The following is a 12,529-nucleotide window of genomic DNA, read 5'->3' as shown; positions in this document are numbered from 1 at the left end:
ATGTCCATAGGGCTCTCTGGTTCCTGCCCCATGTCACCCCAAGGCCAGGGCAGAGCCCCTTACAAGAAGTCAGCACTGAGGCCCTCTGGGTTAGTCTGCCCAGAACCGTACAAGGTGGAGGGGGGTGCATTTTGGGCTCTGGGACTCAGGCTCTCCACCAAAGTTGCTCCATTCCTGCTTTGGCTGCCCAGTAGGTTGCTGTGTCCCCGCTGGGCACAGTGCCCTGCCTCCTCCCTGCCATGGGGTAAGGGTTTGTTCAGTTCCACAGCCAGCAGGGTAGGTGCCCAGGTGTGACTGTGGGGAGCAACCTGCCAGCCTGAGATTTTAGCACTTCTCAGGTACCTGAAAGGCACGACCTTGCCTGTGACTGTACATGGGGGTGCCACCGCCTGGGAGAGTGTGAAGGAGCCATAGGGAACAGCCAGGGGCTGGACAGACCGAGGGGCAGCCAGGGAGACACAACAGGTGTTGGCCACCAAGGCTGGGAGGCAGCAGCTGCGCAAGTCCTGGAGCCAACTTTGGCTAGGCCTGGGTGGATGTGGCCCGGCCTGGAGGCCCCCAGGGGAGATCTGGAAACGAGTGCACCCCAGGGATGTAGGAAGGACATACAGGTGAAGTGCTGGTATCTTCTGGGGCTGGCTGGGACTCTACACCCACAAGCCTCAACGTGCACCCCCAAGATGGGCATAGGCACCTTGAGTCAGTGCTGAGGGGCACAGATGCTTGTGGAGCCCCAGGGGGAAGGCTGGAGAGGGAGAGCACATGGCTTGGGCTGGCCAATTGGACCCAAGCCCTGCAGTAGGTGGGCCACCCCTGGACCCTTCCTAGGAAGGTCTGCAGGAGGGTGGCAGCATCTCCTGGGAGCCTTTCTTGGGCCTAGGCTGGACCAAGTACCTCCTTTCCCCATGCCAAGCCCCTCCTGCCCCTTCTCCAGGGCAGCCCATGGCCAGAAAGTAGTAGTAGACATCCCTAGCCTTCTGCCCAGGGAAGCTCAGTCCCCCCACTCTGCTCTGGCAGGGCCGTCTCCATCCTCGTCTTGAGCCACCTCCATTCATGCAAGCCCCCAGGGCCCCATCCTCCAAGCACCCATCCCAATGTTGGACATTCCCCTGGAGTGTTCTCCCTCACTGCCTCTGTGGGGAGCCCAGTCTTCCCCACCCCAGACCAGCCTAGCCCAGCCAGGGCTCAGGAGGAAGGCAGGGCCAGAATCCAGAAGGGGCTTCCCTGATTTGGGGTGGAAGGTCAGGGCTGGCACATCTTCAGTCTGCCTTAACTTCCCTGGGTTTCTTCCCCCAGTCCCCAGCCCTGCCCCAGTTTCTGCAGCTGTAAAATAAGGGTGCTCTGACCACCTCTGTGGCACTGGGAGGAGGGGATGAAGAAGTCTTGGTTCAGTCTGGGAAAGGCTGCCCTACTTCCCTCCCCAGGGCCCCTTGAGGATGTTGAGGGCCCTAAGGAGTCTGCTCCCCAGCCCTCCCTACACTTATTGGGCCCAACTTCCTATCTCGGACTCAGGATCACCAACATCCCTGTTGCCACTACACACAACCTTAACCCTTTTCTCAGGGTGTCCCAGGGCAAGAGGTTGTTGAGGCCCGTCCTCCTCGAGGGTCTGCCCATACTGCCAAGATGATTGAGCCCTAACCCCACCTCCTCTCACCTTCGGCCTCCCTAGTCACTGGGGTTCCCAGCCCCACATTCCAGCCAGGAGGCTGCCCCACATACCTCCTCCCCTAGGCTATAGCCTGCCTCTCAGACTGGGGGTGGCTGTCGTGGGCAGGTCTGGGTCTGGAAGATGGTCTCAGTCATTAGGCACCAGAAAGCCACAAGCAACCCAGCCCATCGCATGCTGACCCCCCACCAGTATTGGCCCCTTAAGGTCCTCTGTACTGAGAGGCCTGGTGTGTGGTAACGCCGGGGGATAGGGGGTTGTCTTGGGGAGTTCTATCACTGGGTTCCACTCCCAAAGACACCCTAGAGTCTAGTCTGGCCATAAAAAGTTGGCCAACTAAATTTGTCTGAACCTTAGTTTCCCCAGCTATAACATGGGGGTGCAGTGAAGTATGCATGAAAAGCATCGGGCTGGGTACAGCGGGTGCCTAGGAAGTGGGAGGAACCTAGAAATCAGCTCCAAGTCAACAAGGGGTCCCAGCTCTCCACCCTGCCCACAGGGCAGTAGGGCCTCCAGGAGAAGGGGCCTGCCCGGTCACAACTGGTCATAACAGTCTTAGTCAGAATCTTGGTGGAGCCCAGGCTGACCTGGAATGCTAGTCATGGGTACCAGGCCAGGCCTCCAAGCATTTGGGGACCTTCCAAAAAGTCTGACACTCAGGAAAATGCCATCTCCAGAATACAAAAAGAAAACAGCCAATTCAAAATGCATGAAGATGTAATTAAATACTAACATAACGTAATGTGAACATTATTTTTAAACTTAAAATAAGAAAACAGTTTGTTATATTTGTGAAGAGTCTGTGTGGGAGATTTTTTTCTCACTTTACAAGGTTTTCCCTCTATGACCCCTGGACAACTTAAACAATTGCTAATTAAATGAATTTCTTATAGCCCAAAATTAAAATAGTAAAATTTCCTTTCAAAACTTTTACAGGAATAAAGGAGTTGTGAAGAAGGAATGTGGTTCAGATTTGGACACTTGTGTGGTGTTAGGGGGTGGCCTCCAAAACTGGGGAGGCCAGAGGCACTAACAGGGCTCTGCTCAGTCTGCTGGAGACAAAGAGTCAGGGAGGCCCTTTCTTCCCAAGGCCTGGGGAGGACCAGTGGATCAGAGGAGCAGGTCTCCCTCCTACCAATGACAGGGGCTCTGCCTGGGGGCCAGCTGTCCAAGTGACACAGGTACAGCTGTCCACTAGAGTGGGATGTGGAGTGGGTAGGGCCATCTCTCTGTGCTCTGCCCAGGTGAGGGGTAGATGGGGCCCAGCCTTGGGAAGCCAGTGATACTGAGGTTCCCCAGACACCCCTTCTCTTCTGCTCCTAAAGGCAGAGGCCCTGCCTTCTGAAACACTTTCTCACCAGACAAAATGCCTCCTCTGGCCTTCCAGTGGCCACCTCCAGGCTCAGGCATATTGCTGTGACAACCTGTTCTCTCCAGGGCACTCTAGAAGGAGCCCCATAGCCCTAGGACCAGAGTGCCCAGGTGGGGTGGACCCCAAGATGGGGGCAGGGACAAAAGCCAGGGACCCAAGCTTAAGATTCCCCCCAAAAGGAGGAGCAGGGGAGGTGGGTGGGATGAGGCTTGCAGGGGGGCAGGGGGTGGCCACCCTGCTTCTGGGTTGACAGGGAGCAGGTCCTGCTCTCCAGTTGTCCCAAGAGCACAGAAGCCCCCAGCTCCCTCTGGAAAGCACATGTTAGTATGAACCTTGTGGTCTGTCAGAGGGAGGAGGAGTCGGTGGTCACAGAAGACAGGAAGAGCGTCTGCAATCCTTAAATAGATTTATGGAAATGGTTTCGAATTACAGCATTTAGAAAATAAATATAATCTCAATACATAATGTTCTCTCCACTATATACTCTCCCCCCCACAGAAGCCTTTTTGCACACGTGTATTCCACTGTTAAACAGAAATCGTATTTTACCCTATAAAAGAAGCGGTAGGTGTGTCATCTCTAAAAAGAAAACCGCAATCATCATTGCAATGTGAAGCCTGAGATTTAAGCCTGAGGCGGTGTCCGCGAAGGGGTCACTCTGATGGGTCAGCCTGGTCTGGAAAAGTGGGCCCCAGGGGTGCGGGTGCGGGGTTGTGGTGGCCAAATCAGCATACTCCGCAATTCTGGGGTGAGCCTGGGCCCAAGGACCTGACCCCCAGCAGCAGGATAACGGCGGGCAGAGACCAGGGCCCCCTGCTCGCCCAGGCCCAGCCGACGCTGAGTGCACTTCCCGCAATTCCCCGCCAAGACGAAACGAGATGCGTGAGTCGGCCAGGGTAGGCGCTGGGCAGCAGCGGGGCAGGGGAGGGACAGCCTGCAATTTCGGGTTTGGTGAGCGCCCGGGGAAGCCCTGCCCAGCCCTGCCAAGCCAGGTCCAGCCTACCCCGCCGCTTCCAGAGAGGGACAGAAGAGGCCGGTCATCCGCGAGTCGCGCACAGAGCAGAGCCCCACAGGCAGGAAGGCCAGCCCACCTGCAGGGCCTCCTGCCCCCGGGCTCCCCCTCCCCCATCCCCAGCTGGAGGCCCCCGCGGTGGGATGGAGGCTCCCAACGATCTGAGTCTCGGTGGCCCTGTGTCCCCGCAGCCCGACGATCCACGGGGAGCCTCTCCTGTCCTTCCTGCAGGTCCTGCGAGGGCCGCGTCACAGGCCCGCCTTGTCGCTGTAGAAGGGCGTGACGTGGAACACGTAGCAGTGCGTGCACACGCGGACCGGCCTCACCTGCCCGTAGCGTGGCAGCGGCGCCGAGTGGGAGGAGCAGCGAGAGCAGAAGATCTGGAAGGCCGCGGGCAGGCGGGTGATCGGGGTGAGGGGCGGGGCCTCGCCCGGAGACCCAGCCCCTCCCATCCAGGGCCCAGGCCAGGAGCGTGGGTCGCTGGAGCTGGGACCCTCTGGAAACGCTGGCAAAGGCTTGGCCCAGGAGGTGGGGCTCTCGGAGGGGGTCCCTGCACCAGGGCTGTACATGAGCGAAGTGCGTACAGGAGGGCCCAGGCTGGAAATCCAAATACGGACCCTCAGGGGCAGAGGTCCTGGTTCAGCGCCTCAGGCCGTGCCTGTGCGTGGGTCTCCGGATGCCGGGGGTGTGGTCCCACCTACCTTCCCGCAGCTACGGCAGTGGTGCTTTCGTCGGATGACGGTAAATGGTGCTTTGCAGGCGGTGCAGAAGCCGCACGCCTCGTCGGGCACCCACTCAGGTGGGTCTGTCATGAGAGCCAGGGACACATCAGCAATGGCAGGGCCTGGTGGGCTGGAGGCAGGATCAGAGGCCTGGCAGGTGCAGGCCACTGACCTCTCTCCTCCCTTAGACACTGGTTATGATTTCAGGAAACTAATGGTGTCACCTGCACCAGGCACCCCTCCCAGTGATGGCAGTGCTGGCCACCAGACCCCAGGTCATGCACTGGCATGCAGGCAGTGCCTCAGGGAGCGTCCAGCTGGGTGAGCACACTCTAGCCGTGACTCTCCCAAGCTCTCCCTGGTAAGGCCCTTCTGCTGGCATCCTCCTTGGCACCTCATCCAGACCTCCAGGAACCCAGGGCCCCATTTTCACAGTCTGCCACCAGCCCCTTCTGAAGGCCCAAATGTGGTTCAGTGCCCCCAACTGCCAAGCCACCTAGCCCCTAGCTGCCCTGCAGGCACACAGGGGAGCTGTGTCCTGGCTGCACCTGCCCAGATGTGGCAGTCTGAGGGCTCCTTTTATGAAGAAGGCCCTGTGACCCCCAAACCCCCCAAGAGGAGGCCCCTTTGCTCCCCCATTTCCCAAGAGACAGCCCCTCCCACCTTGTCTCTTGGGTAGTGTCTAGGGCTGGCTGTGTGTCCACTCAGGAGGGGAGGAGGGTCTGGGGTAGGGAAGGGGCTGAACTGGAGCAGAGAGGTAGAAACATCCAGACCAGGCTCTGAGTGCTTTGGTCAACATGCAGCATGCCAGCCCCTGGCCCAGAGCTTCCCACACACCTTCAAAGTCCCCATCACGGGTCTTGGCTGCAAGTTCTGAGGATGACAGGGTCTCCTGACATAATGCACAGTCCTCCAAGGCTGCACTCCGCAGAGTCTGGGTGACTGGCATAGAAAGGGAGGCCATTGGGTGGTAGCAAGGCGGTGGATGCATGGTCACCTGTCCCTGATGGGTACCCTGAGTGTCTTCAGCAGGGTCAGCTCCTCCAGACCCACTGACAGTCTTTCAGCACGCAGAGGGAGGGCCCACAGCAGGTTAGGTGCTAGTCCTGGACCCCAGACTGCCAGTGTCTGAGAGCCCAATCCAGGGCATGGCCCAAGGGGCTCACAGTCCCCATGTGCACAGCCAGTCCATGGCACCACCTTTCCTGCAGTGTTGTTTCCAGAAGGCAGACCTGCTAGGAATCCCCAGGCAGAATGGTGTGGCGTGGACTCTGGGGCGAGCTGAATGGACACCAGGTTCTTCCCGCCAGCAAGGACATGCCTTGCTGGGCCAGGGCTCCAGGGCCAGGAGGGCTGCCCCATGTGCCCAGAGCCCTGTGGTGAGGGGTAGGTCCCCAGAGCAGGCACCGGGGGCCAAACACCCCATGCCTAATCTGACCTTGCCCTGACATCATCTCCCTCTCCAAATAACTGCTGTGTGCATGTGTGGGAGTATGCACATGTGTGCAAGTATGTGTCACATGTACGTGTGGCACACTTATATGCATGTGAACGTGCACTTGTATGCATGTGCGTATCATGTGTGCACCTGTGTGAGAGTGGACTCTCCCATCCCATAGAGCTGTGTGGCCCATGGTCCCCCCATGACTCCCAGTTAGCCTCTGCTGTGACAGATGGAATTCAGTGCTGTGGCACTGTCTGGCCTCTGTCAGTAGTGAGAGCCGGACTGCCTTGCTGCAGTGTGTAGGGAGGGGTCAGAGCTACCTGCCACTTGCCTGAGAACAGAGGGCTTGGACCATCTGCATATTCAGGGGATGGGGCTGCTTCTCCAGGCAGGGGTCTCTCTGGGTCTTTCCCAGGCCCCACTGCTACACATCCCCTGGTTGCATGTGTGGACTGGCAGCTTAGCCAATCCTGGGTACACGCCTGCCTCTTAGGGGCCATATTTGCCTAGGGTTGAAGGTGTGGTTTTCTCAGCACCCGCCTCCCTGGGGCAGTGGACATAGGCAGCTGGCACAGGCTCCGGACCTATCCTGAGTGGGCATTCAACTCACCCTTCTTTAACTTTTCCTTGTCATCCGTTTCTGGCTTGGTGGCCATGACCTCAAACAGCGTCTTAAGAATACTTCTCAGGTCACTAGCATAGTTGGTCTGCAGCTGGTCAGCCACACCTGAGGGAGGAGGACCATGGTAAGAGGGACAGAGGGCAACAGCAGGAACTTCAGAGGCTGGGAATCAGGGAAAAAGGAGGCGGGCTTTGGAGACACTCCTATCCAAGATAGGAGTGAAAACCCGGGGGCAGGAGGTCTGCTATTTACATTCATGCATTTTAGCCACAGGTCACAGCTGTCACCGCAAGGTGGCTCTGGACACTCGCTGAGGGACACTTGGAGCCCCACACTGTGCCTGCCCGTGGGCGTTCCCCACCCTATTCACCTGGGAGGTCCCCACCTCTGCCTTCCAGTCTTACGTAGATCTAGCCCTTTTCTGGGAAACAACAGAGAAGGTACCATTTACAGCAACACCAGGGGGCGGCCGTGCGGCCCTAAGGCATGCACCTTCTCGCTTGAGTCCTCAGCGACTCAGGCTGGGACCTCACACCTGAAATGCACACAAACAGGCGGTGGATCAGGTCGCGGCTGCCGTGGAACCTGGACCGAATCTTCTCTCTTGTGGCCACTGGGGTGATAGGTGTTGCTGCCAGGACCACTGCTGGCCCAGTCTTGTCTGAGGAACAGGAGCCAGCCGTGGAGCCGCTGCACATAGAGAAGGGGACATAGAGAAGGGTTTGTGGCAAAGGTGTGGCCTGAAGGTCCACACAGAGCTCGAAGGCCCCCAGGCGTGGGGGTCCTGCCCAGACGCACGACTTTCCTATAACTTAACTTCAAATGGCATCAATGTAATACAGGTGCACCCTTCAGCTAGGGGTTACAGCTGGCTCCGACCTTGCCCTGCCCTGCCTTGGGCTGCCCTAAGACAGCCACATTCACAGGCGTCTCCTTGTGTAGACACTGATGTGACCCACAAGTCCCAGCTTAATATCATCTACCAACTTCCTCTAGCAGGAGATTCACACTTCACACTATTTATTGGCAGTGGGCTGAATGGCAGCCCTCCAAGAAGATATGCCCATACCCTGACCTGTGGAACCTCTGAACATGACCTTCCTCGAAAAGAGAGTCTTTGTGGAGGTAATTAAGTGAAAGATCTTGAGATGAGGAGATCACTCAGGATGATCCTGATGGGCCCTAAATCCAGTGATGAATGTCCCTATAAGAGACACAAGAGGAGACAGACACAAGAGAGAGAAGGTCATGTGGACACAGACCAGAAAGTGGAGCAATGTGGCTACAAGCCAGGGGACCCCTGGAGCCCCCAGGAGCTGGAAGAGGCAGGAAGGAGCCTCCCGCAGAGGCCTTGAAGTAGGTCCTCCCGAAGGCTCCCCCCTGCCAGATTTGGACGTCTAGCCTCCGGACTGTGAACGACACCTCCTCCTGGCTGACAGTGACCCTCCCCATACATTCCCTTCTCCATCCTCTAGCAGCTGTGTCCTTGGTTTTTGTGAGACCCACTGTTTGCAGATTACCCTGTGATAGTCCAAATACTATTCACAGCTGAGCTACCCCAAAGTGTCTACTTGCCCAGCCCAGGCTGTGTGTCACTGGCCCTCCAGTTTTAAAATAATTTATCTATCTTCTCTTTGTCTTTTTGTCCCACTTTCTGGGAAATTTCCTCAACTCCTTCCATCTGCTATTAGGTTCTTTAACTGTAACAGTTCTTACAGTTGTTTCATGGATGCAAAATCTTTTATATATCTAGAAATATTCATTACAATTTTTTAAAAGTTGCCATTGGCAGAGTACCCTGTCTGTTCTCCTCATGGGGGTAGCCGTCTGGTGTGCTACCCATGCCGGAGGCTTGTTTAAGAGGTAGGTGAGGGGAGCAACAGAAGCATCTGCCTTGCTGGAGGAAGTGGAGATTGGTGCAACCACTTTGGAAAAATAATTTGAGTAAAACTGAGCTGCTCACGCTTTGCAGCCCAGTGCCTACTGGGGAACATGCCCAAACTCTCTCTGTACACGGCAGACTGCAGAATACCCAAGGCAGCACGGTTGTCCCTGTGCACAACTAGAAAGGAGTCCCAGTCTGCGGTGATGGCCTGGCCCCTCACCATTGTGGGTACAGCCTCATCATGGAAGAGCGTTAAGAAGCACAGCGTCTGCTCCAGCAGAGAGGGAGGAGAGCTGGAAGAGGCTAGAGCCTTGCGGGTCCCCTTCCTTCAGTGGGGCGGGTGCAGGCGGGGGACTTGGCTGTGCTGCTGGGGTAGCTGAGCTGCAGGACTGGACTTTCTGCTGAGCCCTGATGGTGGCCTGCAGCCTGGGAACTGGCAAGGCAAGGGAGTGAGACCATCACTATCCAGAATATCAGCTTCTGAATGTCACTAGTCTCGCTTTCAGCCTTGCCACGTCATAGACACTTGCACACCCATGTTCCATGCAGCATGCCTCACAACAACCAGTGGGCGGGAGCAGCCAAGTGTGCATCAGCGGAGCACAGACATGGCAGTGTGTGCACAGTGGAACATACTCAGCTTTAGGAAGTTCCGACACACACAGCAGCAAACAAACCTAGTGTGTGCCACGATCAGTGAAATAAGCCAGAAGTGAAAGGATGCATCCTGCGTGATCCCACTCACACAAGGGTCCTGGAGCCATCGGACTCGCAGAGACAGAAAAAAATTGTGGGTGCTGGGTCTGGGGAGTGGAAGTTAGTGTTCAGTGGGGACAGAGCTTTGGTTTGGGAAGATGAGAAAGTTCTGGGGTGGCTGGTAGGGAGGGCTACCCGGCATGGCAAATGTACTTAGTGTCCCAAATGGTGCTCTTAACAAGGGTTAAATAGCAAATGTTGTCACATGAATTTTACCAACATTTTTAATATGGGAAAAAAGATAATCGAGGCAGGGAAAGAACAGAGGGAAAGGAACTGAGGTGGCAAATATGTAGCCACGAGGATGGCATTGGCATGGCATTAAGTTCAAAAGGTCTAGAGTGTCCATTCCTAAAAACCACTGACTGTACACTTTGAAGGGAGAACTTTATGATATGTATACCATAAATGATAGAGATTTATTTTTAAAATCACTTGTATTGAGATATGGTAGCAATGAAATAAAAATAAAATTGAGACAATGTTCCCATTGACAATAGCAACAAAAAGATTAAAATACAAAAGAAGGCTGGGCACAGTGGTTCACACCTATAATCCTATCACTTTGAGAGACCAAAAGCAGGAGGATTGTTTGAGATCAGTTCAAGACCAGCCGAAGCAGGAGCGAGATCCTGTCTCTACATTTTTAGAAAACCAGCCAGGTCATGGCAAGCACCTATAGTCCCAGCAACTTAGGAGGCTGAGGCAGGAGGATCACTTGGGTCCAAGATTTTTTTTTTTTTTGAGACATAGTCTCAAGCTGTCACGCTGGGTAGAGTGCCATGGTGTCACAGCTCACAGCAATCTCCAACTCCTGGGTTTAAGTATTCTCTTGCCTCAGCCTCTTACGTAGCTGGGACTATAGGCGCCTGCCAGAACACCTGGCTATTTTTTGGTTGTAGTTATTGTTGTTTGGCAGGCCTGGGCTGGATTTGAACCCACCAGCTCTGGTGTATGTGGCTGGTGCCTTAGCCGCTTGAGCCATAGGCATTGAGCCTGGGTTCAAGAATTTGAGATGGCTGTAAGCTAGGCTGACACTCTGTAGCCTGGGAACAGACTGAGATGTAACAGACAGAGGGAACATTTTAAAGTCAGTAAGAAAACACAAAATACAATTGAAAAACAGGCAAAGGGCTCGGCACCCATAGCTCAGTGGTTAGGGCGCCAGCCACATACACTGAGGCTGGTAGGTTCAAGCCCAGCCTGGGCCTGCTAAACAACAATCACTACTGCAACAACAACAAAAAATAGTTGGGCATTGTGGTGGGCAGCTGTAGTTCCAGCTACTTGGGGGGCTGAGGCAAGAGAATTGCTTAAGCCCAAGAGTTTGAGGTTGCTGTGAGCTGGGACACTATGGCACTCTACTGAGGGCAACATAGTGAGACTCTGTCTCAAAAAAACAAAACCAAAAACAGGCAAAGGACATGAGCAGTCACTTCAAAGACGACACACCCAGGCACTGACAGGAAAAGGTGTCCAGGAAGAGGGCATGTGACTTCTCTGCCTCTAGGCCTGGTGCTGCTCTGTGGGGATTAGTCAGCACCGCTCTGCGGACAGTAAGTGGCAGAGCTTTGCAGGATGTCATACCTTTGCTATAGTGATTCTACTTCTGAGGACTAATGCTAAAGAATTAATCCGAGTGAAAAAGAACCATGGAAGGAACTACTCATGAGGCTAGTAGTTTAATGAAGGAAAAATGGAAGGATATACTAAGCATTTGTCCTCACAATAGAGTACTATCCAATTAAAGTTGCGCTTTCAAAGAACTTAGTAGAGAAATGATCATATATTCATTTCAATGAACAAAAAAAAAACTCATAAGATTTGGGGTGATTTTTGTTTCCTTCTTTTATTCTTTTTATGTTTTCCAAAGTTTCTACAATGAACAAGGACCACAATTATAATTAGGAATAAGGGGGTCCATGCTGCTTTCCAAAGAAGGCAGGCTGGAGACACACCATGGCACGTCCCTGAGAAAAGCGCAGGGCTAGCTGGAGCCCAGCTCCTGTCATGCAGACTAGCGGCTTCACGGGCATGGGAGGCTCAGGACCAGAGAGGTGAGGCTAGGTGAGGAAAACAAGCTTTTAAAAGATGTCAACTGTTCCAGGAAAGGTATGATGACTGAAAAGGTGGAAAGCAGCCAGTAAAACAAGAGAAGTTTCAGAACACAGGACCTGGAATGTTCTTAGCAGCAGGTGAATGCATTAGCATCTGCCATTGACGATGTCTGGCCACCGGGGCCTGAGGAAATGCCCTGGAGAGGGGGCTCCTGCTGGTTGGGACCCTCATGTGATCTGCCTCCACACTGGTGTCAGTCCCCTGGCCAGTGCCCAGGCAGCCCTACCTTTCCACTTGGAGGCTGTGATCTACCTGACCAGAGCCACACGCCCTAGGCTGGCCTTTGCCACAGCTTCTTTGCCTGTCTCATACAGAGGCCTGACACATGGACTAGAGGCCTGTGAGCACAGGGCCTGCCTGTGAGCCCCCCACACCACACACAGGGCTGCCAGAGGTGCTTGCTGGATGAACACGTCCCACAGTCACCTCAGGGTAGCAGCATGATGTCCAGGACACTGGGCTCTGAGCTAAGGCCAGTACCATTGTCTCGGCTTCCATCTCTCAGCAGCTGAACAGGAAGGGTGAGGACAGCCAGGCCACTCATGGACTAGCTGTGTCACCACAAAGCTTTGCACAAGTGTTACCCAGTACCAATCACACTCCCTGATGTCTTGCCGTCTGAATTTTGGTGAACCTTCTGGTTGTGTGCAGCTGGTCTTTTGTTTTAAGAATACACACTGCAGATCACCTCAGCACGGGTGTCACATTACACTCCAAGGGGACAGGCTCCATCTCTTGCTCCTCGGTGGGTCTCAGCCGCCTGGCTCGGCCACCCTGGAAGATGCTTGAGAAATGGATGGATGGTGAATGGCTGATGCTCCAGTGTAAGTACTGCCCACGAAGGGTGGAAGTCTGACCTGCTGCCACTAGGCTGACCTATTCCCAACTACCTCCAGGCATAGTCCTGGGCCCTGGCACCACTGTCTGGG

General features: G+C 54.9%; 1 protein-coding gene across 10 annotated transcripts in view; it reads right to left on the bottom strand.

Annotated features, from left to right (window-relative positions):
- Nucleotides 1–3,430: 3,430 nt before the first annotated feature.
- The window catches only part of ZFYVE28 (zinc finger FYVE-type containing 28), a 97,430-nt gene continuing 88,331 nt past the window's right edge, over nucleotides 3,431–12,529 (bottom strand). For 9 of the 10 annotated variants that reach the window (XM_053577986.1, XM_053577990.1, XM_053577987.1 and 6 more), the window contains 5 exons: nucleotides 7,377–7,531; nucleotides 6,830–6,946; nucleotides 5,613–5,717; nucleotides 4,755–4,858; nucleotides 3,431–4,433 (listed from right to left, as the gene is read on the bottom strand). In XM_053577986.1, the coding sequence (XP_053433961.1) occupies nucleotides 4,302–4,433; nucleotides 4,755–4,858; nucleotides 5,613–5,717; nucleotides 6,830–6,946; nucleotides 7,377–7,531 (613 nt within the window). In that variant the 3' untranslated portion in view covers nucleotides 3,431–4,301. The remainder of the gene's footprint in view (nucleotides 4,434–4,754; nucleotides 4,859–5,612; nucleotides 5,718–6,829; nucleotides 6,947–7,376; nucleotides 7,532–12,529) is intronic. The other variant, XM_053577993.1, reaches the window with a different exon arrangement.

Source organism: Nycticebus coucang, chromosome 23 (genome assembly GCF_027406575.1).
Source record: "Nycticebus coucang isolate mNycCou1 chromosome 23, mNycCou1.pri, whole genome shotgun sequence".
Taxonomy (NCBI): domain Eukaryota; kingdom Metazoa; phylum Chordata; class Mammalia; order Primates; family Lorisidae; genus Nycticebus; species Nycticebus coucang.
Note: the sequence above shows the minus strand (reverse complement) of the source record. Positions and strands in the feature narration are given on the sequence as shown.